General features: G+C 45.2%; 1 protein-coding gene across 5 annotated transcripts; it reads left to right on the plus strand.

The window, feature by feature from the left end:
* Nucleotides 1-1987: 1987 nt before the first annotated feature.
* Nucleotides 1988-18013, plus strand: LOC142481084 (RNA-binding protein 12B-B-like). 5 transcript variants are annotated; one of them, XM_075582744.1, is made up of 4 exons: nt 1990-2106; nt 14388-14501; nt 14798-14837; nt 15595-18013. In XM_075582744.1, the coding sequence occupies exon 4, from the start codon at nt 15620-15622 to the stop codon at nt 17642-17644; it is 2025 nt and encodes a 674-aa protein (XP_075438859.1). In that variant the 5' UTR covers nt 1990-2106; nt 14388-14501; nt 14798-14837; nt 15595-15619; the 3' UTR covers nt 17645-18013. The 5 variants fall into 5 exon arrangements, with proteins under 5 accessions (XP_075438858.1, XP_075438859.1, XP_075438860.1 ...); XM_075582745.1 differs by lacking the exon at nt 14388-14501 and adding an exon at nt 12513-12676 and having other exon boundaries at nt 1996-2106; XM_075582743.1 differs by lacking the exon at nt 14388-14501 and having other exon boundaries at nt 1988-2106.
* Nucleotides 18014-24476: the final 6463 nt, after the last annotated feature.

Below are 24476 nucleotides of genomic sequence, written 5' to 3' on the forward strand. Positions count from 1 at the left end.
CGCAATCGTCACCATTTTTTTTTTTTTTTTTAAATATAACGGCCAGGGCTGGGCCCCCCTGACTCACGGGGCCCGGGATGCCCGTGCCCTTTGTCCCCCGCTGTTGGCGGCCCTGTGGCTGGTCTGTAACAATTATAGTGTGTATAGCCCTTTTTCTGACGCTCCCAAAGAGACTACGGGTTACTGCACACACCTGTGGCTCCAGGAGATCTGAGCCTCCGCTAGCTGGGAGCCTGGCGTAACACTTATTAGCTCAGCACCTCCACTTACCCAGGATCCCCGTTATGTGAGATTCCCCTGGGCAAGAAACATAACAACACCTTTGCTTGAAACCAGTTTTACTGTAATGCAATAATAACCTTATCACTTTATCATAGCAATAACACCTAACACATAACACTTATACTATAACGCTAGTGGCTCGGCCACACTCCTAAAGAGTACTGTCTCTGTCCCGCCAAAGCGTGCCCCACACACCATGTCCATGTATGGTAATGTAGCTGTAAAGGCTCAGTCCTTTGACCACTTCACTAGTGTCCCCAAAGAGTTATACCTAAGGCGGGATCAGCGCCTGTTGACCGGTGTTGGTGCACTTGATGTAAATACCTTCCGGTCACGGCTGTGAACGGTAACAGCTTCGAAAAGGATCAGATGAATCAGCGGCCTGCCTCCTGTGTCACAATGTCCAGCCGTCTGGTCCCAAACGACTCGCCACAACCGCAACTCTGTACCTTTGTCCCTAGCTGTTGCTCAGTAAGGGGATGGCGTTCCTATCACTAAAGGGCTTCCCTGCAGCACTGCAACCTACTGTGACTCAGGGATTCTCCTAGGGGCCTGCGGGGAAAAGCTGTCCTATGTAGGCGGGTCACTGACCCCCTGCACCCACACTCTACCTCTTCCTTCACCCTCCGTATCCCTTCTCACTAGCTTCTCTCAATTAACTGCTGCAGCTGCACCGCTCACTACCCTGTGTCTTCTTGTCAGTGCACACAGCACTGCAGCTGTGTCACTGACAAGACTAAACACACACAAACACACACACTGACAAGACTAAACACACACAAACACACACACACACACACCTAACGGCAGGGTCCCTACCTTAGGAGCCTTCCCTCAGAACCTACCCACTAACCTAGTGGGGAGTGGGGCCTACCTGGGGATAACCTGACCTGGTGTAGGAGCCACTTGCTCCCTACACCCTTCCTGCTCCCTACACCCTTCCTCCTCCCTACACCCTTCCTCCTCCCAGCTCCAACTGCCCACCGCAAGCCCGCGAAAAGTTTCTATTTCCCTGCTCTAGGGAATCCTGGCCTCTCATTGGCCACTCTGGGGCACCTGGTGTATCCTTCCCTATGCCTCATGGGAACTGTAGTCCCATGGAGGCTGCTGTTGCATTGGGGCCACGTGCGTGCTTGTACTGCGCATGCGCGACTCCCTAATGGCCGCCGCAACTCCCTAGCCTTATCAGCGCATGCGCGTTCACTGCGCATGCGTGCGCATCCATAATGGCGGCCCCCGCTAGCCGAGTGCGCCGCCTAGACTCCCAGAACTCGGAGCGCTCCCTGCTCCGGCCCTCACCTTTCCTGTGTGCCGCAGTGTCCGTTGCTGCCTCCGGCGGCACCCACGACCGCTCGGCATGAGTGGAAGGGGGTCTCTGAGGCTGAAAAGAGACCGGGGCTACATGTGTAATTAGCTCTAGTTACGCACACTGTAATCAAACTAATAGTCAGCCCTAAACCACTAATGCGGAAAAGATATTGAGGTGGTATCTCATGCACTTAACCCCTGAGTTATCCCATATTGCAGTATGAAATAGCAGAAGTGAACCAATAGTTGCAGACACTTCTCTAAAAACACACCTGGTCAGTGCTTGGTTAGCAACAGCTAACTGCTGTAGCAGCAGCCGAGCTCTCGCGCTGCGAGGTGACCCAGAGAGAACAGGTCCAGGCGGTCTGAGTCCCGCGCACGCGCAGTTCACTGGTGAGAGTAGGAAGCCAGAGCCGCCGGCGCCATCTTGTAACCGCTCCGTCCTGCGCGTGCTGAGCGGGGCCAGAGACGTAGCAGGGCTTTCAGGGCTTTGCGTTTTTCCTTCTCTGTCTTGCGGTAAATATGCGTCGTTTGTCTCGGAGAGTTATAATTACAGGAGCCGTTAGAGACATACGCAGCGGTAAAACGGGAGGTGCACGGAGGATCTGTGAGGCACTTCATCGGTGTGGGACTTGGGGTGCTGGGCTTGGAGTTGGAAACACCGTCAGATCCGCGCTATTGAGGTTTGGCAGCGAGGCGGGTCCCCGGACGGGAGCCCTGGAGACAGCGAGAGGCGAGCAACGAGGGTTATTACCCCTTGTGTCAATGAGGAGAGCAATGGGAATTATTACACTTGAGTTTCTATAGTGCAATAGGTGTTGATCCTCATGTATATCTAGGAGAGCAACGAATTTAGATTTCTCTATAATTGGGGGTTAAAGTGATAACAATGTTACCGAGTTTCAGGTAGGGGAATCTTGCTCAAATACCGTTGTTGACTCCTTGTGACCTTGGACAAGTCCTGTTATCTCCCTGTGCCTCAGACACCAAAAACATAGATTGTAAACTATACAGGGCAGGGACTGTCTGGAAAATTCCTGTGTGCTGCATACCATTGGGAGAAATGCGCTATATGAAATAGTTATTATTATTATAAAGCTTTGTTACATGTGAGCGCACCAGAATGGACAGCATCTCCCATTAAATAGAATGGGAGTTGATGCATGTTGGGTGCGTTAACATGTTATGGATCTCAGTGAATAAACAGAGTTTGTGAGGATGATTGAACCACTTGTGGTTATCTGGACGAAGACTTTTTGGTATATCCGTCTGTGTTATGAGTATTATGTGCAGAATTAGTAGCTGAGTAATATGATCCAAGTTTGCAAGTATCCTAAGGCTGCGTCCATAGGACTGCAGCCGTGCTGAGGCGCGCGGAGGCTGAGGGAAAGTGGGTGCTTTCCCTGGCCTTGGTCCGGGGGCGTGTCGGGAGGCGGGCCAGTGACGTCACGGAGCTGGTTCGCCCTCATTGGGCGAACCACTCACGTGACCAGCCCTGCGCTCCCTTGAGTGCTTGATTTAAAAATTTTGGTAAGACTTACCCTTCCGCACGCTTGCGGAAGCGAGCCCCTGCTAAAGCCGCTCTCATTGCGGCTGCAGGGGCTCAGTGCCGAGCGTGAGCGCGCCTCAGCACGGGCGCTGACCCTGGACGCAGCCTAAGGCCCGGGCCATAGAGGTGTGGGGAGAGCTGAGGCGCGCTGAGGCTCGCCTGCTTCAGTCAGCGCGATTGCACGGACTTGGAGGCGAGCCAGCGTGCGTGAAGGGAGCTGGGGGGGAGGTTGTTGGAGGCGGGGCAGTGACGTCGCTGGGCCAATCGCCCGCGACGCGCTGACGTCAATGTCACGGCGCCGTGACGTTGACGCTGCTCTAGGCTGATTGGATGTTTTCAGCCGACAGCGCGCTGAAAAACAGCTTGGCGCTCGGCTGAAAACTCCAGAGCCTGAGCACGCCTGCGGACGCTCGCGTGAGCCCCCTCTCAAGGCATCCTCATTTAGGATGCAGGGGCTCAGCGCTGAGCGTCCGCATGCCTCAGCACGGCTGGTCCATCTATGGACGCAGCCTTACTCTCATTAATGGGTCTACGTACCCTGGCCATAGAGTAGCTGTGAGCTGGCTTTTGTACCCATGGCTAATGGATTAGAGAACAGAAGGAATTATCTTCTGTGACGGACCATACAATTGATCCACGGCTCTCCCTAATATCAATTGGTACGTCTCACAGCTTGTTTTATTCAGTTACCAGATGTGCCCTGGTGTGCTGACTGAACAACAGATACTTTATTCCTGAACTACATACCCAGTAGGCTAACACATATGGGGTGTTGACATCAAACACACTCCACGTGCAACACCAACCTTTGGGCATTATTATATGTACCTTAGTGTGGGCATTAAGACCATTACAGTAACTGGGTAGGAACTGTATTTACCATAGTGTGGGGACATCCTCTACACAGCTGCCTCCTTTTGGACTATGCAGACTAGTGATACCAGCATATGCCGATAGAGGGTGTACTCCATACATCAACCTAGCACTTAATTCCATCCAGGATTGGCCTGTCAGACTATCAGCTCACTATAGATTGCTACCCACTACCGATCTTAGTATCGTAGGAATATGGTAATAGGGGGACCGACCATAGCTATCACTTATGATTAATCTTTTTCATTCATGCTATGCAGCAGAACTAATGAGAGTACTATCCTGGTCCCAGCAGGTTCTTTATCCATGTTGTTTGTTGGTTCATTGCGTCGTCTTAGAATTGGAACATTTATTTTATAGATATTGACCTTAATAAAATTATTTCACATTCATTACATATAACCACCAGAGAGTTCGCGTGCAGATCAGCCTGGGACCTTTCTTCTCTTTGTTCTTCTGTCTTTGGAGTGAGTCTCACCTACTCGGAGTACAAATAGCCTTATATACTAGACATTGAATAGTCTTGTTCACTGGTGCTGGAATTATTTTGTTACACCCTTTGCTGCCTAAGGGGAAGCAACTCATTGCTTTGTAATTTCTTGGTTACCAGCCTAACAGTTCTGGGGGCTAAAATAGGTTTAATTTTTCCCCTTAAGAGAAATCATTGGCTAATGTGTCACTGGAGTTTTTTTGTTTGTACTCCTCTGGATTAATGTACTGTAAGTAGGGATATTGAATAAGGTATCTGTCGTCTAAATTTGGCATAGGTTAAACGTTGAAATAATGAACATAAGGGAAGTTCCCAGCACGCAACAAAGAATGTAAATGCAAAAGGAAATAGGTGGTATGCCAAAAATAATTGTTTTACTATACTTATGAGTCGAACAAATGTAGCAAACAATTGCATTAGACCAGGCCTGCACAACTCGTAAAGTGTGAAGGGCCGAACTGCTCCAAGGAAAAAAAAATTGGGCCGCACGGGTAAAATCATCATCATCATCATCTCTCCTCCAGCACCTATCATCATCATCCTCATATCTCCCCCAGAACCCAACACTATCAACCTTTGCGATACTCCCCATCTATCTCTCATACCCCCATCTCTCCCCCTCACCCACACACAATACCCCCCTCCACATCAAACACACAATACCCCCCTGCACACCACACACATCCCACCCCCCCCTGCAGCTCACATCACTCAATCACTCTTCCCCCCTTGCACCTCACATCACTCTCCCCCCTTGGGTGGGTGACAGTGACTGGGTGGGACACAGTGACTGGGTGGGACACAGTGACTGGGTGGGACACAGTGACTGGGTGGGACACAGTGACTGGGTGGGACACAGTGACTGGGTGGGACACAGTGACTGGGTGGGTGGGTGACAGTGACTTGACAGTGACTGGGTGGGTGACAATGACTGGATGGGTGGGACACAGTGACTGGGTGGGTGGGACACAGTGACTGGGTGGGTGGGAGACTGACTGGGTGGGTGGGAGACAGTGACTGGGTGGGAGACAGTGACTGGGTGGGACACAGTGACTGGGTGGGTGGGACACAGTGACTGGGTGGGTGGGACACAGTGACTGGGTGGGACACAGTGACTGGGTGGGTGGGTGACAGTGACTTGACAGTGACTGGGTGGGTGACAATGACTGGGTGGGTGGGAGACAGTGACTGGGTGGGTGGGAGACAGTGACTGGGTGGGTGGGACACAGTGACTGGGTGGGTGGGACACAGTGACTGGGTGGGTGGGACACAGTGACGGGGTGGGTGACAGTGACTGGGTGGGTGGGACACAGTGACTGGGTGGGAGACAGTGACTGGGTGGGACACAGTGACTGGGTGGGTGGGACACAGTGACTGGGTGGGTGGGACACAGTGACTGGGTGGGTGGGACACAGTGACTGGGTGGGTGGGTGACAGTGACTGGGTGGGACACAGTGACTGGGTGGGACACAGTGACTGGGTAGGTGGGTGACAGTGACTGGGTGGGTGGGTGACAGTGACTGGGTGGGTGGGAGACAGTGGGTGGGTGACAGTGACTGGGTGGGTGACAGGGTGACAAGTGACTGTGTGGGTGACAGAGTGACTGGGTGGGTGACAGAGTGACTGGGTGGGTGGGAGACAGTGACTGGGTGGGTTAGTGACTGGATGGGTGGGTGACAGTGACTGGGTGGGTGACAGTGACTGGGTGGGTGACAGTGACTGGGTGGGTGACAGTGACTGGGTGGGTGACAGTGACTGAGTGGGTGACAGTGACTGAGTGGGTGACAGTGACTGAGTGGGTGACAGTGACTGGGTGGGTGACAGTGACTGGGTGGGTGGGTGACAGTGACTGGGTGGGTGGGTGACAGTGACTAACAGTGACTGGGTGGGAGACAGTGACTTACCTTGACCGGGTGGGTGCTGGTTGCCGCCGGACGCTTGCTCCTCCTGCCCCCGATATCCCTGCGGCAGCTGCCCGGGACGTGGGCTTGGGGGCGCGGGAGGGGGGGAGGAGGGCACGGGAGGTGAGCTCGTGGGGGACGCAAAAATCTGGCCGCGGTGAGAAGCAGGCCGTTGGAGGAGCTGAATTATTTAATTATTACTTCCCCCTCCGCCCCACGTTGGGAGCAGAGGGGGGGGGAGCGGGCCCGCACAGGAGCTGCGTGTTGCTTCCCCTTCCGCCCCACGTTGGGAGCAGGGGGGGGAGCGGGCCTGCAGAGGAGCTGCGTGTTGCTTCCCCTTCCGCCCCACGTTGGGAGCAGGGGGGGGGGAGCGGGCCCGCAGAGGAGCTGAGAGTTGCTTCCCCTTCCGCCCCACGTTGGGAGCAGGGAAGGGGGGGGGAGCGGGCCTAGCGCATGCGCGCAGGGAATCGGCGCCATTTTTTTTAAACTTTTTTTTAAACTTTTTTTTAAATTTATTTAATTAATTGATTTGTCGCCCGGCCGGATTCATTGCGGGCCGCACAGAGAGGCCAGGCGGGCCGCGGGCCGTATGTTGTGCAGCCCTGCATTAGACAATGATGCTAGTGTAATAACCAATCCAGTGTAATCGTAATTGGTATCAAATAAACACACTATTATCAGAGAAACTGATAAATGGGGGAGGGAGTTAAGGTAAGGAAAACCAAGGGGGCAGGGTGAATGGAGAAGATAAACTAAACAGACGTTAAAATTTAAAGTTTTTTCATTATTCCTACTTTATAATTTTGAGTGCATTCATTGGGGTATCTTTTTGTTTGTTTAGTTTATCCAGTCCCTTTGTCCCTATTTGCACCTTATGGTTTTCTACTCTGCTTATTATTAGATTTGTTACTTACAAGCTGATGCGGGGGCTCCCTCCCTCTCTCCCCTTTCCCTATTGTATATATCTGAATGGAGAAGAACAGGGGAATAAGAGGAAAACGTTTTGGGGCTCCTAGCCCCTTCTGGCCCGTTCTCAAAGATCCAAATGACCATCCTGGATATCCTCAAGCATCTGCTGGTTTGATTTTCGTGTGGGTTGGACGCTCTCTGTTCTTTCCACATTTCTGCTGCCTGCAGTATTATTTCAGCGTTGCTACTGTTTTTACCCAGGGAGTCCCTGTTTCACAAGGGTAAAGGGAAGCACCGGGATCATTTGGATCTTTGGGAACAGGCCGGAAGAAGGGGCTAGGAGCCTTGAAACATTGCCCCCTTATTTGTTTGTATTTTTATTCTTTGAGTGCTGGGAACTTCCCTTATGTTCATTATTTCAACTTTGGAGTGAACTAGGGTCCCTCCCTGTTCCCTTGCACCGCACCCTCACTTGCTTAGCGATTCTACATACTCCTATTGTGGTGCTGTTAAAATGATATACCTTCAGGTTAAATTTGTTGTACGCATGTCTTTTTCCAACCTCATCTACTATGTAACAAGGAATAATTGTAGTAAAGTATAAATGTAATACAATAAATAAACTGTTATGTCAAATTGAAAGTTATTAGGAATTTATTCCAGGTTTTTTTTTAAAAGTGGGGGGGGCCTAGGTGGCGAGGAGCTTTTTGGGTAATTTGTCAATCGCTGATTATATGGATCTATGGGGAAATGGGTAAGGATTCTTGATTAACTCTGTGCCCAGGACATACTTGAAAACGAGAGGTAACTCAATGTATTACTTCCTGGTAAAATATTTGATAAATAAATAATCTGTCTCTGGGTTTGTGCAAGTATGATTATTAAGGTTTTCTATGTATCTGAGAGTGGTGTGAGCCATTAAATTGTGATGCAGTTCTGAAGTGATTGCCTGACACAGTCTGTCAGTTCCCTTATTTTTGTAGAGGTGTTAAAACTATCTTGGAGTGGGGCCAGCTACTAGGTTTTCTAATCCCCATATGTAACTGATTTATTGAGGCTTTTGGTAGGGCTTTGGGAAGACTTGTGAAGGTTTAGGGCCCTGATTTATACCTTCTTCACCTCCCTGGTTATACCTGGAAGAATCAGTGAGGATTGAGCCCCTCCAACACCTCCATTTGTCTGGCGTGTAGAGCAGATTACTGTATGTAGCCCACCTCATTCTTATCCCTACGCAAAGAGGCTCCCGTTGTACTGCTGGGGAGCTGGACTTTTTTTTGACCCCATAATTTTGTTTTTATGATCAAGACCTTTATTCGGTTGGGGAGCATTGAGGTATATTGAGGTGACAGTGTAGCTCAAATGGGGTGAGGGAGATAGTGATGAATGATGCTGAGGCTTGTTCATCTGCTCTACGTTCACAGTAGCCTGATCACCTGATGTCACATGGCGATTGGTTTGGCTCTATTTTGAATCCTGATGAGAAGCTTACTGGGTACCACTAAGTCCTGACGGGCCTGTGACCCAGTAAAGACCACTAATAGAAGCACTCAATATCACTCAAGGAAATATTGTTAAGTAATGATGTAGATTAGTAAAGCAACAGAACTAAGAGAATTCACTCTAAATATTACATGTTATGTGATTCATTAAAAATCTTTAATTAGTACAATAAATGTAAAATATTGGGGCCCCATCAGTTTATTCTCTCTCCTATTGCACCGTTCACTCCACCCATTAACATTACCACTGATTATTATTAGGAGTGCTGATATCCTATCTGTTCAACTATTCTTTTGAATCCTGCATTAAAAAGGCAATCCAAGCAGCACTTACAAAAATATTTTTTATTTTAATAAATGCTGCCTTTGATTACTTTAAAAAAAATGTATTATTGAGAACGAATTGCCTAAGCTGCCGATAGATTAGTTCTCCTGTAACCGATCAGAAAAGATCTTGCTTCCCAAAGTTCATTAAATTGCCGCCTTTCATTTTTAATCAATCCTTCAGTCAGTGTATCTCAACAGATGCAATATATTCTTAAATTAGTAAGGTAACTATCTATTACAGTTTGCAGCTCACACTTCTGGAAATATTGGCAACAAATTATCTCAAACAGGAATGTGTTGAAAAGATCTTGCAGTGCTGAGGACGTGTGCTAAATCGTACTATAGAAATCAAAGGATGCTTACAACTAATTAAAAATAGCATTACAAGTTGAATTAAAAAAAAACTAAGTATTGTCTAAATACAAAGAAATCCAAGGATTGCAGCGGAGCACAGCTGAAGAAGGGGACCAGCACCATCAATAAAGGGTTAAAAACGAAGGTTTATTGATACATGGTGTAGGGGGGAAGACAAACACACTCTGACGCGTTTCAGGCTGGGACGCCCTTTATCAAAGCTTTGATAAAGGGCGTCCCAGCCTGAAACGCGTCAGAGTGTGTTTGTCTTCCCCCCTACACCATGTATCAATAAACCTTCGTTTTTAACCCTTTATTGATGGTGCTGGTCCCCTTCTTCAGCTGTGCTCCGCTGCAATCCTTGGATTTCTTTGTATCTACACAAACTCTGCGTGATGCACGCACATATGGAGGAATAGCTGTTCAAGTGAGTATTGTTTCTCTCCACCATGGATTAAAGGGGAGTTGCTGACCTGAAACAGTGCTGCAGGTAAGACTTACCAAGTCTGGTGAAGTGCTATTAAGACTGTTGGACATTTCTTCACCTAAAGGACATTATATGTTATTGATCTATCCCTGCTATCAAGTGCACTGGGTCCAATACCTGATAAAGCTTTATTTTATTTCCTCCCTACGTGGCTATACATTGATACTATCTGCCTACATATGTATCTAACATGCTGAAGCCCTGCTCTTGGGATTTTTATCCTGTTTTTCCACTTAAGTATTGTCTAATACAGGGGGGCGCAAACTTTTTTCCCTGCGCCCCCCTGCCGACGGTCTCCTCACTCCCGCCCTCACCCCCACTTACCTCCGCTCCAGCGTCATGATGTCACGTTGCCATAGCAACGTGCGCCGCGTTGCCATGGCGACGCATGAAGAAAGCCACCGGAACCAAGGTAAGTAAAGGCTTACAGAGGCTCTGCAGCTCCCCCGGCACTTAAAGTGCCCTTGGGAAGCGCGCGGGTACTCTGTAAACCCAGCGCCCCCCCACAGGCAGTCTCGGGGGTCGCGCCCCCCAGTTTGCGCACCGCTGGTCTAATACATACAGAACTAATTTATTTTAAAAAAGTATGGATTTCTCCTTTAATTCTGTAATCTTCACATAAATCTCTACTTTTGCCCTCTTGAAAGATTCCCACTGATGCAAAAGTAAAAAAGTTACAAGGGTGCTTGGACACTACTGTGAAAGGCGTAAATAAATAATACAATCTGAGGGTTCGTTTTCAAAGAACAAGCGAGTTTATTTGTGTAACAAGTGCACACAGGAGGCAGCTTCTAAAAAAAAAAAGCTCTCTAGCAGGTAATACGGCGTATGATACATTTATACCATAAAAACTAAAGCTCACGCCCCTTTATGGGGAAGCTTGCGCGTCACTAAAAATAACATAATTGTATAATAAAAAACAAAATGAATGTGTGTACGTCAGCTAAAAATCATTATACCAGATCGGTAACCTTTCCTCTACATATCTGGGGTTCAATGTTTATACATTCTGTCGGGGTGAATATTTTTTGTTTGTTTTCGCCTCTTCACCCTGGGTGGGTATAGGCGACTTCCACAGAAATTTGTCTCCATTGTTTGCGGTTTTGGGCTAGAGTTGTTAGGTTGTATAACCAGTCTTCATTAAATGTTCTTCAACTAAGGTTGAAACAGCGCATAACCAGGTCCTCAGCTTTTCGCTTAAAGTATCTCAATGTTGTAAGCCTAACGCTACCCGTCGGTCGTTTCCATGTCGCACCAGGTTCAGCCATTAGGGTTATTTTTGGAATTCTATATGTCGGCATCCTCAATGTATGACCTAACCAATGCCACCGTCTAAGTTCTATAATAGCCCACACTGCATTTTCGGCGAATTTCAGCATTGGACGTCCTATCAGTTAATGTGTTTTTTGTTAGTCTGCGCAGGCACCGATTTTGGAATAATTCCAGTTTATGTTTGTGTCACCTTTACCGGCCAGGTTTCACAACTGTATAATAAAGTTGTGCTTTGTAAATGCAGACTTTTGTCTTTTAAGCGTATGACTTTACTGGCCCAAAGTTTCTTAAGTAAGCCCCACGCAATTGTAGCTTTTTGTATTCTAGCGTTGATTTCTGATGAGATGTCTCCATTTCCAGTAATATTGCTTCCAAGGTAGGTAAAGTGGTCTACAGTCTCGATGGGCTCATTTTGAATGTGGATCGTTGGGTCAACTAGGTGGTTGCAGCACATTAAAAGTTTGGATTTACTACTGCTCAAAACTAGGCCTACTATGCCCTGTAACGAGTCCAATGAGTGCGATTAGAGCAATGTCATCATCAAATGTTAAATCGGTCAGTACAAAGTTATTTGGATAGACGATCACACCTCCCGGCTGATTATCCAATGCTTTTGTCTGGATGGCATCGAGTCCAATGTTGAATAAAGTTGGTGACAAAATGCCCCCTTGCCTAACTCTGGAATTTATTGTAAATTCGCGACTTTCCTCATTGTAGGCTTTTATTTTGCAGGATGTGCGGAGGTATAGTTGTGAATTTATGCTACATAATTTGTTAGATATTCCATCCAGTCTTGGTAAGTTCCACAAGCTTTCTCTATGAACGCTATCAAAGGCGACAGTAAAGTCTAAGAAGGCTATGTAAGTTGGTTGCCTGAACTCTTGTCACAGCTCTAATACCTGTCGTAAGGCAATTTGGTCAATACATTGGATAATTGATGCAAATATATAGCCTCATTATCAATCGACAACCCTGCCTTCACGTGGCGCCCCCTCGTTTCTAACAAAATGGACTCTGTCGACCCTTGGGTCTAGCGTCCCCTTGGGTATATCCAGCTAAAAACTTACATGGATCGTTTCCAAAGCGATCAGCCTTTCCTAAGGCTAAACAATATTGGTTGTCTTAATGGGTGAATCATGAGAATTTATGTCTTATCTGTCCTCTCACTTGACAATAGTAGTTAAAATGTGTGAGAAACAGTTAAAACTGTGAGAAGCTGTGCTTATCTCAGACTCCTAACAAGGCCTCTCATTATTTTCAGGCCTGTTTGTCATACTCCCTTCAAACTCCCATCACTCCCATCGTTTGCAGCTGGTTAGGTTTTAAGGATCCAGAGAATCTGCTGGGAGCGCACCATTCCAATCTCCGCTTCACACGTTCACACATATAAGCTTACTTCACAGAAAACAGCACATTACAAAATGGGTAACAAAACGGCACATAACAAAATGAATGAAGACAAGAATTAGAGCACACAAGACAAAATGGCTGACAAGAATAGTCTGCCAAAATGGCTGCTTAGATCTTAGTGGTGTTTACTCCAGACCCCCTCCCTAATGTCATTTTCTCAACTTTCTCACTACGTACGTTGCCGTGAACTTGTCTTTGTGTATGCACACAACATTGGTGCAGTGGCCTATTTTTACTCTTAAAATCTGTGTTTCACTTGACCTTTGGGAGTTGCATAGCTTTTGTTAATTTGTGTGTAGAAGTGCTTCTATAATTGTATATTCTCCCTTATATTCTGACTGGCCTAAGATTTGTGTGTTACAACTATCTAATTTCTCTTTTCTAAAGCATTTTCATACAAATAACTTACTGAAACAATTTATTGGACTTTTGAAAGAATTCTGATACAGTGGAGAAGAAAAAATGTATTGCATTTATTCATCTTGTGTGCTTGTTTTTTGGGGAATACAGAATTACAAAATGATAGTTCATTATGTGGAAAGTGTTATTGATAAATTGACAATTGCAAGAGAAAACATGGAACCACAGTTGTGTGCTTCTAAGATATGGAGCTTTTAAACATAGAAATGTGTTGAAGCCTATACATTTGTTAGAACCACAAAAGAATGACATTCATCTGAAAGTCAAATCTTTAGCCAAAATCTATACTCTTATGCACAAGATGAATAGCTTGACTTGCACTGCAGTATACATGTAGTCACCACTTTCTGGTTTCTCGTCTGCTTTATGTTGAACAACTTGTAAAGTTTTCTGGATTCAGTGTTTCTTTCTGTGAGTATTTCCTGTTATTACTGGCTTTCAGTCCCTCCAAAGGATGAGAAGAAAAGAAAGCGCTCACTTCCTGGTGCAAATAAAGTTTTACTAGGTTAAAATCACAGAAAAAATCATTCAACAATACACTCACAAACATCCGGTCAGTTTAGGCAGTATTTGGTAATCCACAGATGCGTGCTGGAGTTGTGCAGGGTTGTCTTTGCGTGGGGATACTATGCCAGCTGCTACAGCGCGTCCGCTGCCTGCTTCCGCCCCCCCCAGGGGTTGGAGTGCCTTTCCGTGTCACGTGACGGCTTCAGACTGCGTCACCACGTGATCTCCTCAAGCTCCCCCTCCGTAGGGCGTCGCAACAGTGCGGCACTTCAGGGATGATCTCACCACAGCCCGGTCTAACTAAGTCAGCCCACACCCCTGATGAAGAGGCCACGCCTCGAAACATATAGGGTGACTTGTATGGTGCAAGGAGGATCATGACTGAGAGTACTGCAGTGCTGAACTTCGTGAGGGAGAAGACAGGGAGCGGGCTGACTTTGTTAGACCGGGCTGTGGTGAGATCATCCCTGAAGTGCTGCGCTGTTGCGACGCCCTACGGAGGAAGGGGAGCTTGAGATCACGTGGTGACGCAGTCTGAAGCCGTCATGTGACACGGAAAGGCACTCCAAACCCTGGGGGGGGCGGAAGCAGGCAGCGGACGCGCTGTAGCAGCTGGCATAGTATCCCCACGCAAAGACAACCCTACACAACTCCAGCACGCATCTGTGGATTACCACACACTGCCTAAACTGACCGGATGTTTGTGAGTGTATTGCTGATTTTTTTCTGTGATTTTAACATAGTAAAACTTTATTTGCACCAGGAAGTGTGCGCTTTCTTTTCTTCTCATCCTTTGCAGTTATCACTGAAGTACTGGGTTAGTACTTCCACCTGAGAAAGCAGCACCCTCCTGGATTTTTTCAGCAGTCTGGACTGTTTTTGGACTCAAATTTCAAATGATTGGACTCTTAAGGTTGTATTTGAACTACTTTGGGGTCAAACAGGGGACATATTTACACTCTTTTTGTTTTTTATTGAGCGCCTGTAGCTGAACCTTATATAGTATTTAGGCACTGATAATTGTGATTGTGGAACTGATCAGCAAGTCTTTCCTTTCAGTCCCTCCAGTAATGTATTGCAGTAGCAGTATTTTCTGCATGGTTCGGTGCTTTGACATTTCAACTGCTGTGGGTCTCTTGAGTATTAGCAAAAGTTCAGCATACAATTTAATTGATGGGCTTTAATATTTCTTTTAATTTCTTTTCACAGTTAAATTGTTACAGGATTATCAGGTTCCAACAGTACACAGGTAAGCTGCGTTAAACACATACCTTTTAATGGTATCTTCAACAGTACAGGTGTATCATGAATTATTATACAGTAGTTTCAATAAGATCAATGTGCATACATGGTTGAATTATGCTGCATCTCCAATACATGAGATTACTGTATTGGGGTTTGTTCTCATTAGGCCAGAGGTTCCCAACCTTTTTTTGGTTAAGGAACCCCATGTGAAATTCTGAGGTAACCCAACCCTCTCAAATAGTGCGTCTGTGATCAGATGCATTGTAACTTCTGTATTTGGTACAATTTGATAATTACAGGGAACCCTTTGGGATGCCCAGGGAACCCAAGGGTTCCTAGGAACCCTGGTTGAAAAAACATTGCATTAGACAAACAGTGGTATATTGGTAATCCAACGTGGTGTATTTTTTTTTTTTTTGTTTTAAGACATTAACAGAAATTAAACATCTTGAATTAATTTTTGAATGTGTGCAATTGCAGCATGGACTATTCAACCAAACATCTTTGAATTATCTGCCTTTGTTACTACAATAAAGTTTTTTTAATGAGACATTTTTTTTCTGTCATCATGCGCATTTCACATCGCACATTGATTTTATTCTAGACAATGCATTATATAATCATACTTACTTTGCATTTTGTATTATAAACTTCCTAGAAAATTGGCCCAGAAGATTATATTTTAAGTTATTTAGTTTTAGTCCGTGGAAATTTCAAAGGAGGTATAATAAAAATGTGCTGTTGTGTACTTTTGTCTGCAGGTGACTAATTCTGTTAGCGCTAAGAATGGCAGTAGTCATCCGCTTACAGGGGCTTCCTTTTGTTGCTGACTCAGTTGATATTCGGCATTTCTTCCCTGGATTGAATATTCCTGATGGAGGTGTTCATATTATTGGTGGAAAACGTGGTGAGGCCTTTATTATATTTGCAACCGATGAAGATGCGCGGCGTGCCATGAGCCGTACAGGAGGACTTATTAAGAAATCTCGCATTCAACTTTTTCTCAGCAGCAAGACTGAAATGCAGAATACTTTTGAAATTAACCCGAAAGGAGACACGGATTCTACATCTGATTCAAAACACACTGGATCAAAACCAACTGAGGATATTTCCAAGATGTTGTCAGTTATTAGGAAAGGGATAGGTCAAAATAAGTCTGGTGATGAAGGTAAACCAAATCCTAGATTTAATAGTCGTAGTGGAGCAAGGCATGCTGATACCAATACATTCAAACCAAATTATAGTCCTGGAAAGAAAGAAACCAGGTTGTTCAATAAGGAGCAGAGTGTGTATTTATTTTTATTTGGGCTGCCATACAATGCAACAGTGGATGAAGTCAGAGACTTTTTTAATGGCCTGTGTGTGGTTGATGTGATCTTTCTTTTGCGCAAAAATCGTCGCAATGGAGATTGTCTTGTTAAATTTGCTACGGTTAGGGATGCTAATGCAGGACTTATGCGCCATAATGAGTACATGGGTCATAGATTTATACCTGTAAAGAAAAGTAATGAAGAAGAGTGGATCAATGCTGGTGGACATGTTGAGTCAACACACAAACCTATTCACCAAAGTAGAGAGCACTCTCCGAAACTGGGTAACAGTTATGGTCGTTCAAAAAATCTCTCTCGATCCAAATCTCCAAAGAAAAAAAGAGTGAGGTCCCGATCTCCTCATAATCAACAGTTTTATGTACACCTAAAAAATGTATCGTTTGGTGTAGAAAAACAGGATATTAAAATATTTTTTGATGATCCCGAGATGGCGGACTCGCAGATTAAATTTCTACTTGACAAGCATAACAGAACAAGAGAAGGCTTTGTTATGTTCAAAAATGAGAGACAATATCAGAGGTGTCTTGACTTACACAAAAGCAACTTAACTGGACGACCAGTTTTCTTGTTTCCAATTACTAGAAAATCAATGTTGGAGTTAATAGAATCCTATGAAAGACAAACGCCCCCCAAAATGGACCATTCAGATGAGGATTTTCCAAAAAGACCTTTTCGAGATTCGCGTTCTAGCATAAGAAGGTGCATATATGTAAGAAATTTTCCTTTTGATGTGAGTACAAGTGAAATTCAGAAGTTCTTTGTTGGATTTCCTGTGAACGAGGAAGATATTTTCTTGCTTAACGATGATAAAGGAGTAGGACTGGGAGAAGCTCTGGTAAAGTTTCCATCTGTACAACAGGCCATCACTGCTGAAGGTTTGAACCGTCAGCAGTTCTTGGGAACAGAAGTCCTGTTGAAACGTATCTCAGAGGAAGAGATGAAAGAATTTGGTATAAGTGCTTATACTGATGCTCCAAATAGAAAAGATCCAAGTCGTTCACCTGCTTACAGAGACGAGTATCCACATGGATCTCCTGTGCATTCTTCTGGATTATCTGATGACTTTAGACATGGATCTGGGCATTTCAAAGGTTCCCCGGAAAGGTTCAGAAGACCGATACATATGGATTTTGGTGAAGATGAGCCTATTGAGAGATTTGATATGGGAGACAGAAGTATAATCGAGTACAATGACGCAGGACCTATTCATACCCAAAGTTTTGATGGCGGGTCAAGTGGAGTAACGGCAATAGATATGAAGAATTTGCCATATACTGTCACTGTTGCAGAAATTTTAGATTTTTTTTATGGTTATCGTGTAATTCCAGATTCAGTCAATATTAGATTTTCTAAAAAGGGATGGCCCACTGGTTTTGCCACAGTGTGCATTGAAAATTACCAGGAAGCAGTGGCTATGGTCAATGAACTTAACGATAGACCTGTTGGAAAACGTAAAGTTAGTTTGAAGATAAAGCGCTAAACACAATATTCCAGAAAACAAAATTTCAAGCTGCTGTTCCAGGATGAAGCACATTTTGTGTTAACTCAAGGATGTAGCAGGATAACTGAATGTCCAGTTAAAGTTTCTGACTGGTTCTGCAAATGAGAACTTTTTTTTAATGCTTTTTTTTTTTTTTAACAAGTTTAGCCTAATTTTATGGCTTTACACGATTAGTCACAAAAGGTTTTGTCTAACAAGAAACATATTGTTAATTATAGTCAGTGAATTCTTTTTTGCCTTCATTGACCGAGTTAATCACATCAGTCCTCAGTGTAACTTTTGTGACTTGCCATTTGGTTGGATGTGTACTGTTTATAATTTCTGAATTAAAATTGTTGCTTATATTTACATGTCTAGGTCTTTCATCAGGAAACTGCTGCTAATAGTTTAAGGTTTGAGCCTGTCAAACAGTGAAATAAAATGACTTAATGCTGTTCTGTTGCTGCACTGTTTTGATTCAGATTCCTATTCAATACTTCACAAGGTACTGAAATTTGTAAATGACTAAATGTTATTTGCAATATTACAGAAGGAAAATTACTTTTAGTGCTTTTAATTGTTTATAGCCATCCTAGTTTTCATTAATCTAATGGGATAATGTTGAGAAACAAATTATTGGGATTAGAAATCCTGTCAATGGTTTGTCGGGCTGCCCCACTTCCATAAAGTTAAAAGTGGTCTGTTTATATCAGCAGTGTCTTCCTACAGGCATCTTGTTCACATGCAGAATTTTGTGTTGGCACAAGAAACAAATGTTAAGCAATATTGTATTGAGTAACATTGTTCTGGATTTGTTTTTGTTTCTCTAGTGGTTTTGCTTTTTCTTTCCAGCTTTACTTTAGCTCTTGGTACATTGTTTCCTCTGATTTCTTCTATCCTATCAGTTGAAAATGGAGCAAAATGTGTTGGATTTTTTTGGGGAGCAGCAGCCTTCCTTGTGGAAAACCTTCGTTTAATACACTACCCTGCTGGTTCGAATTTTACACTTTTTAAAAAAAAAAAATTATTTGTCAGAACGCAGGTATTCTTTATTGTACGAATACATACTTTACCTTACACTTTTGTGATGATCATGAATACAGTCCTTTGAAAAGTGAAGTCACATTTTAGGTATTTGAAACTCCTGAAGGGGATAAATAGTGATATTATACTAGTGGCCCTCTTGCCACTCTTCAGAAATAAATGGCCCAAGCACAGCCTTCTCCTGTGAGCTATTGGGGTCAGACGGCAACATGGAAAAATGAATGTACTATCTACTGCAACATAGTGTGGAGAGTTTTTGTCAGTTTGGACAGGTGCTTTTCTGTCTTAGGAGAAAAGGTAAAAATGTAACTTAATGTTGTCTGGGATTGGTCCTTTCATACTGTATTTTACAGTGAAGAGTGGCACCGGACATAAGTTAATGTTGTTTACCTTTCCCATAATTACTTCCATCTAGATTGTCCAAAAATTATTAAAGGTCTATTAGCCTTGATAAGGTTAACACGTTGGTCTCTTCCTGCATCACAGCCCGGAGGATTACAATTATTGTTCGCTTTTTATGCGTGAATGGTTGGTTACCACTACATTATAAGGTCAAATAATTTTTATGTATTCCTTATGTTATATAAAAATGGCAATGTTTCTTGAAACCCACTAAGATTCATTTTATGAAGTATATTTGACAGCAGCATTGCAAAATTTTAATGAATTGTTCTCCATAAACTACAATAATAGTACTTTAGTTTAAGTCCCTATTTCAATATAAATATCAGTTAATATATATTTATATATATATATATATATATATATATATATATATATATATATATATATATATTAAAAAAAAATTATATATGTAATGGGTATTCCCGGAGAATACTATCGTTACTGCCGTGCTGTGTAACCTGTGTGGCTCTCAGGAACCTAAGTCTCCGCTGCGGAGCCTGGGGACCATACATATATCGCTATCTCGTGGTGCAACGCCTCCACCTGGGAGGGATCCCAACGGAGTGGGAGAAGGCCCTCACAGGAAATAATCACATTAAACGAACAGTGGCAGAACAGAACTGGTTTTACTGCATGTAACTGGTTAACAACAAATAACAGGTGTCCCTCCCTTGAGGGGACACTAAATACTGCGGTTAGCAATCCGCTTTCCCCTTACACCGAGTGATCCCACCCCGTGTCCATAACCCCACACAATCTGTCCACACCCTTTGAGGGAGAAAACATATGACTGCGCAGTCACTAGTCCCGTAACAGTATTAAACAGTAACGTTGGTGCACTTGCTGAACGGGGTTACCTGTCAGCAACCGAACTTCACAAAGGATCGGCAGACGGAAGAACACCGAAACCACCATCCGGGGCGATCCCACCCGAAAGGTCTCTGCAACGGTAGCGACAGTATAGGCCCAACCCTCTGGCGGTACGCACAGCGTCGGCTGGGTCTATTCAGAAACTTTCTATATAGTAAGGGTAATGTCCCTGACTGGGGTCGGTCCCTACAATACTCAGCTGTAGTGACGGAGGGCTATGTGGGGCCTAAGGGGCTGCTAGCATAGTGCAGAGAGTCACTGACTCCTGCACGCTACCTCCTTCCCTTAGCTGCTCCCGACACCAACTGAACTGCGTATGCAATCCCACGCATGTATCTATCCCTTGCAGGGAGATGCTCCAGCCCTATTGGTTCCCTGGCGTCACGTGGGGCGCTCCTGATACTCATGGGAGATATAGTCCCTTACTGTGAGGCCATCTCCTCGCGCGCGTCCCCTGCGCATGCGCAACTCTGCCGAGCAATCCTCACTGTGCCCTGCACTTCGAGCCGCCGGGACTTTAACAACGCGACTGCGGCCTTAGCAACGGCCTGCATGCGTTCTCGGCAACGGCTGTAAGTGCAAAGGGGGAAACCTGGCTACATCTATATAATATATTGTAATTTGCACCTACATGTCGTTATCAAATAGGTTCCCTCTGGAAATTACAGAGGATAAATGTAGTTTCATTACTCAGTTAAGTCCAGTATCATAGAGTATATATTTAAAATATGAAGTAAAGGCTAAGGAAAATGGCAATTTATGTATTTCTGAAATTCAGAACAAGGGTTTGGCTTAATGAAAAACAATAAAGTGATACTATGCTTTAGTGAATGGAAAATTGCTCCACAGTAAGGATAAGATGAAAACATCCCCCCCCCCCCGCCCCTAGATTTGTCAGGAAACCATTTATTACAGAGTGAGATGCAATGAGGAAAGATAATTGGAAAACAAAACCATTAAGGCAGGGCAAATGTACAACGAAGGAAGAGGCTGGCAGGACTGGCCAGAGGGAAAGGTTTCAGGAAATAATGGAATGGGAAACACTTGATCATCCTTCATATTTAAGTGACATTCCTCTGCTCAACTGGAAATGTCGGTAACATGGAAACAAGGTCGATGTACGTGCCAAGTCATCTTTGTTTAAAAATACTTTCTTTGTGACTTTGCATGTAGTAATTTTGCTTGGCTTGTACACCTTGAGAGTTAATGGTGATCAATGTTAATGTGTAAAAATCGGCAGTTGGAGTCTTGTCAACATAGCCATGACCACTCAGACTTTCTGTTTTTAGACTTACAGAAGACTGGCTGTCCACAGCAGTTATTGGCCTCTCCAAACGATACAAAAACTCAGTGTTCAGCATAATACAACAGGAAAGCTACTTCAGTCTCGAAATGAATATTTCTAACACTCGAATGTTCTTGTTGATATAAGTTTACCATTTGTTATGGGTGTGGAGCTTTAAGCAGCAATCCCTGTAATGTGATTTTATTTTTTTTCAAGAGGTCCTCTGTGTTTGGTCTTTTGACACCCTCCTTTTACAGCAATATTCCCTTTTGAAATGTCTGAAAAAACTAGCGGTTGCTGGAGTCTGCATCACTGACAACCAATGGAAAGTCTTTGGAAAAGAACATTGCCCTCATGGCCATACTTTCTTTTTGTACCAGCATCTTAAACAACTAAATATCTTGTGAATTGGTTGGTGCAATTCACAGCTCTGCTGATCTCCTCCTGTGGTTTTTATCCTGATGGCGTATCACTTACTTGAAATTTGGGAAACTGCATCAGAATGGAGCTGGACTGCGGCCTACACGCCCCATAATGAATTTTCCATAAGGATTAACACAGCAGGATACCTGATACAAAAAGATAGATTTCCGCGCTTCTAGTTAAATGTCCAAATCACAACATAATTTGTAAAACATTGTGAAACAAATGTGTTAACACATCAACAAGACCAATGTCAATGTATTATAAATGATCTACCATATATATAGATCTGATCAGGTGGGTCCGGATAGTTCTTGGATAACCATAGGGATTTTCCTCAGCGCATGTGGAAAGAAACATAGAAAAATCATAGTGGTCACTGCTTGCAAATTGACACTAAAAAGACGACACCAATAACAATCATAAACACAAACTACAGACATAACCTATACCATATAACTATTAATGCACTACTAGATGCTGGATATATAACTGATTTAATAAAAAAAAATATATATAATATATATATACAGTGCTTGACAAATCACCCAAAAATCTACTCGCCGAACCAAAAAATCTACTCGCCACCTAATCCCGCCCCCAACCCCGCCCCTAGTCCCGCCCCCAACCCCGCCCTTAGTCCCGCCCCGCTTTTAAAAAAATACATAAATAAAATAAATTGAGTAAATTCCTAGTAAGAACATTCGTTTTTGACATAAGTTTATTTATTGTATTACATTATACTACAATTAGTCCTTGTTACGTGTGTGTGTGTGTGTGTGTGTGTGCGTGTGTGTGTCGGATCTAGAAAAAAAAGCCAGATGTGATTGACTAGTTTCCTGAACCCCTTAACCAATGTCTGGACGCCTCGCTTCACAATATCTAAAACAGCAATCCCGCCTGGGATCTTACCTGTTCCGCAGTCCCTCAATGTCCAGATACCTTAATTCCCGCAATGTTATACATTGGAGGGGAGGCGTTCCCTACCTGTCTTCTGGGTTAGGGGGGGTTCCGATGTTTCCTGTGTGAAGCTTGAGTCAGATCTGGAAGAAAGCAGTTTGTTATTTCGGTGTAGTATAGGGCTGTTAAGATATATAGGGTAAATAAGATATCCATGTCCAGAGTGTGAGACAGAGAGAGTGTGGGTGAGAGACAGAGAGTGAGAGAGAGACAGAGAGAGAGAGACAGGGGAGAGACAGAGGGGAGAGAGAGAGAGAGAGGGGAGAGCGACAGAGAGGGGAGAGCGACAGAGAGGGGGGGGGAGAGACAGAGAGAGGAGGAGAGACAGAGAGGGGGGGGAGAGACAGAGAAGGGGGGGAGAGACAGAAGGGGAGAGAGACAGAGAAGGGGGGAGAGACAGAGAGAGGGGAGGAGACAGAGAGAGGGGAGGAGACAGAGAGAGGGGGGAGAGACAGAGAGAGACAGAGAGGGGAGAGTGACAGGGGAGAGTGACAGAGAGGGGAGAGTGACAGAGAGGGGAGAGCGACAGAGAGGGGAGAGCGACAGAGAGGGGAGAGCGACAGAGAGGGGAGAGCGACAGAGAGGGGAGAGCGACAGAGAGGAGGGGAGGAGAGACAGAGAGGAGGGGAGGAGAGACAGAGAGGAGGGGAGGAGAGACAGAGGAGGGGAGGAGAGACAGAGAGGAGGGGAGGAGAGACAGAGAGGGCGGGGGAGAGACAGAGAGGGGGGGGAGAGACAGAGAGGGGGGGAGAGACAGAGAGGGGGAGAGGCAGAGAGAGAGGGGGAGAGACAGAGAGAGGGGGAGAGACAGAGAAGGGGAGAGAGACAGAGAAAGGGGAGAGAGACAGAGAAGGGCTGGAGAGACAGAGAGAGAGGGGGAGAGACAGAGAAGGGGGGGAGAGACAGAGAGAGGGGAGGAGAGACAGAGAGAGGGGAGGAGAGACACAGAGAGGGGGGAGAGACAGAGAGGGGGGGGAGAAACAGAGAAGGGGGAGATACAGAGAGGGGGAGAGACAGAGAGGGGGGAGAGACGGGGGGTAACTGATTGACTGGGGGGGTGGGATAACTGACTGGGTGGGGGGTGGGATAACTGACATGACTGACTGGGTGGGGGGTGGGATGACTGACTGGGTGACTGCGTGGGGGGGTGGGATGGGTGACGGGGTGGGGTGGGTGACTGGGTGGGGGGGTGGGTGACTGGGTGGGGGGTGGGTGACTTGACTGGGTGGGGGGGTGGGGTGACTGGGTGGTTACCTCTGGTGTCCTGCACACACACATTCTCTATTTCCTGGTCTGTGCACAAAAGACTACAGGTACGTTAGCCGCGAGTATCCAAAACGCCCAACAACTACAGGTACGGCAGCTGCAAATGTCCAAAAAAGGACGCATTTCGGAGATTAAATTACTTCCTCGGGGGTGTTTTCACAGCAGGGTCCCTGCTTTTGAATGGGATTCCAGATGTCTACTGGGCTAGAAGACTTGTGCAGAGAGAAGCGCTCCCTCTTTGTTCCCGCATACCTCTATAAAATGTCAACTTAAATTTTTATTTGTAATAAATACAGTAGTATTGAAGCAGGGGGTCGAGCTGAACCACATTCATTTCAGGTCCAAGACCCCTTGCTTTCCGAGGTACAGGTCTCTGTATCGGGTGCCGGTATCTCCTGCAAGTTTAAATGTCCACGTGTAATGTCTGCGATCACCAAGAGCTGTTCAGGAAGACCGGAACCACTGCTCTCTGTGCAACTCTTCCAGACTGGTATGGCCCGGTAAGATTAAAGCCACGCAACATGGTGTGCTGTGAGAGCAAATGTGTGCTCTGAGGATGCCCATAATGCGAGCGCTGCA

Source organism: Ascaphus truei, chromosome 2 (genome assembly GCF_040206685.1).
Source record: "Ascaphus truei isolate aAscTru1 chromosome 2, aAscTru1.hap1, whole genome shotgun sequence".
NCBI classification, from domain to species: domain Eukaryota; kingdom Metazoa; phylum Chordata; class Amphibia; order Anura; family Ascaphidae; genus Ascaphus; species Ascaphus truei.

Bases quoted from the DNA above. Each gene is read 5' to 3' on its own strand.
- LOC142481084 (XM_075582743.1), top strand. From the start codon at position 15,620: ATGGCAGTAGTCATCCGCTTACAGGGGCTTCCTTTTGTTGCTGACTCA.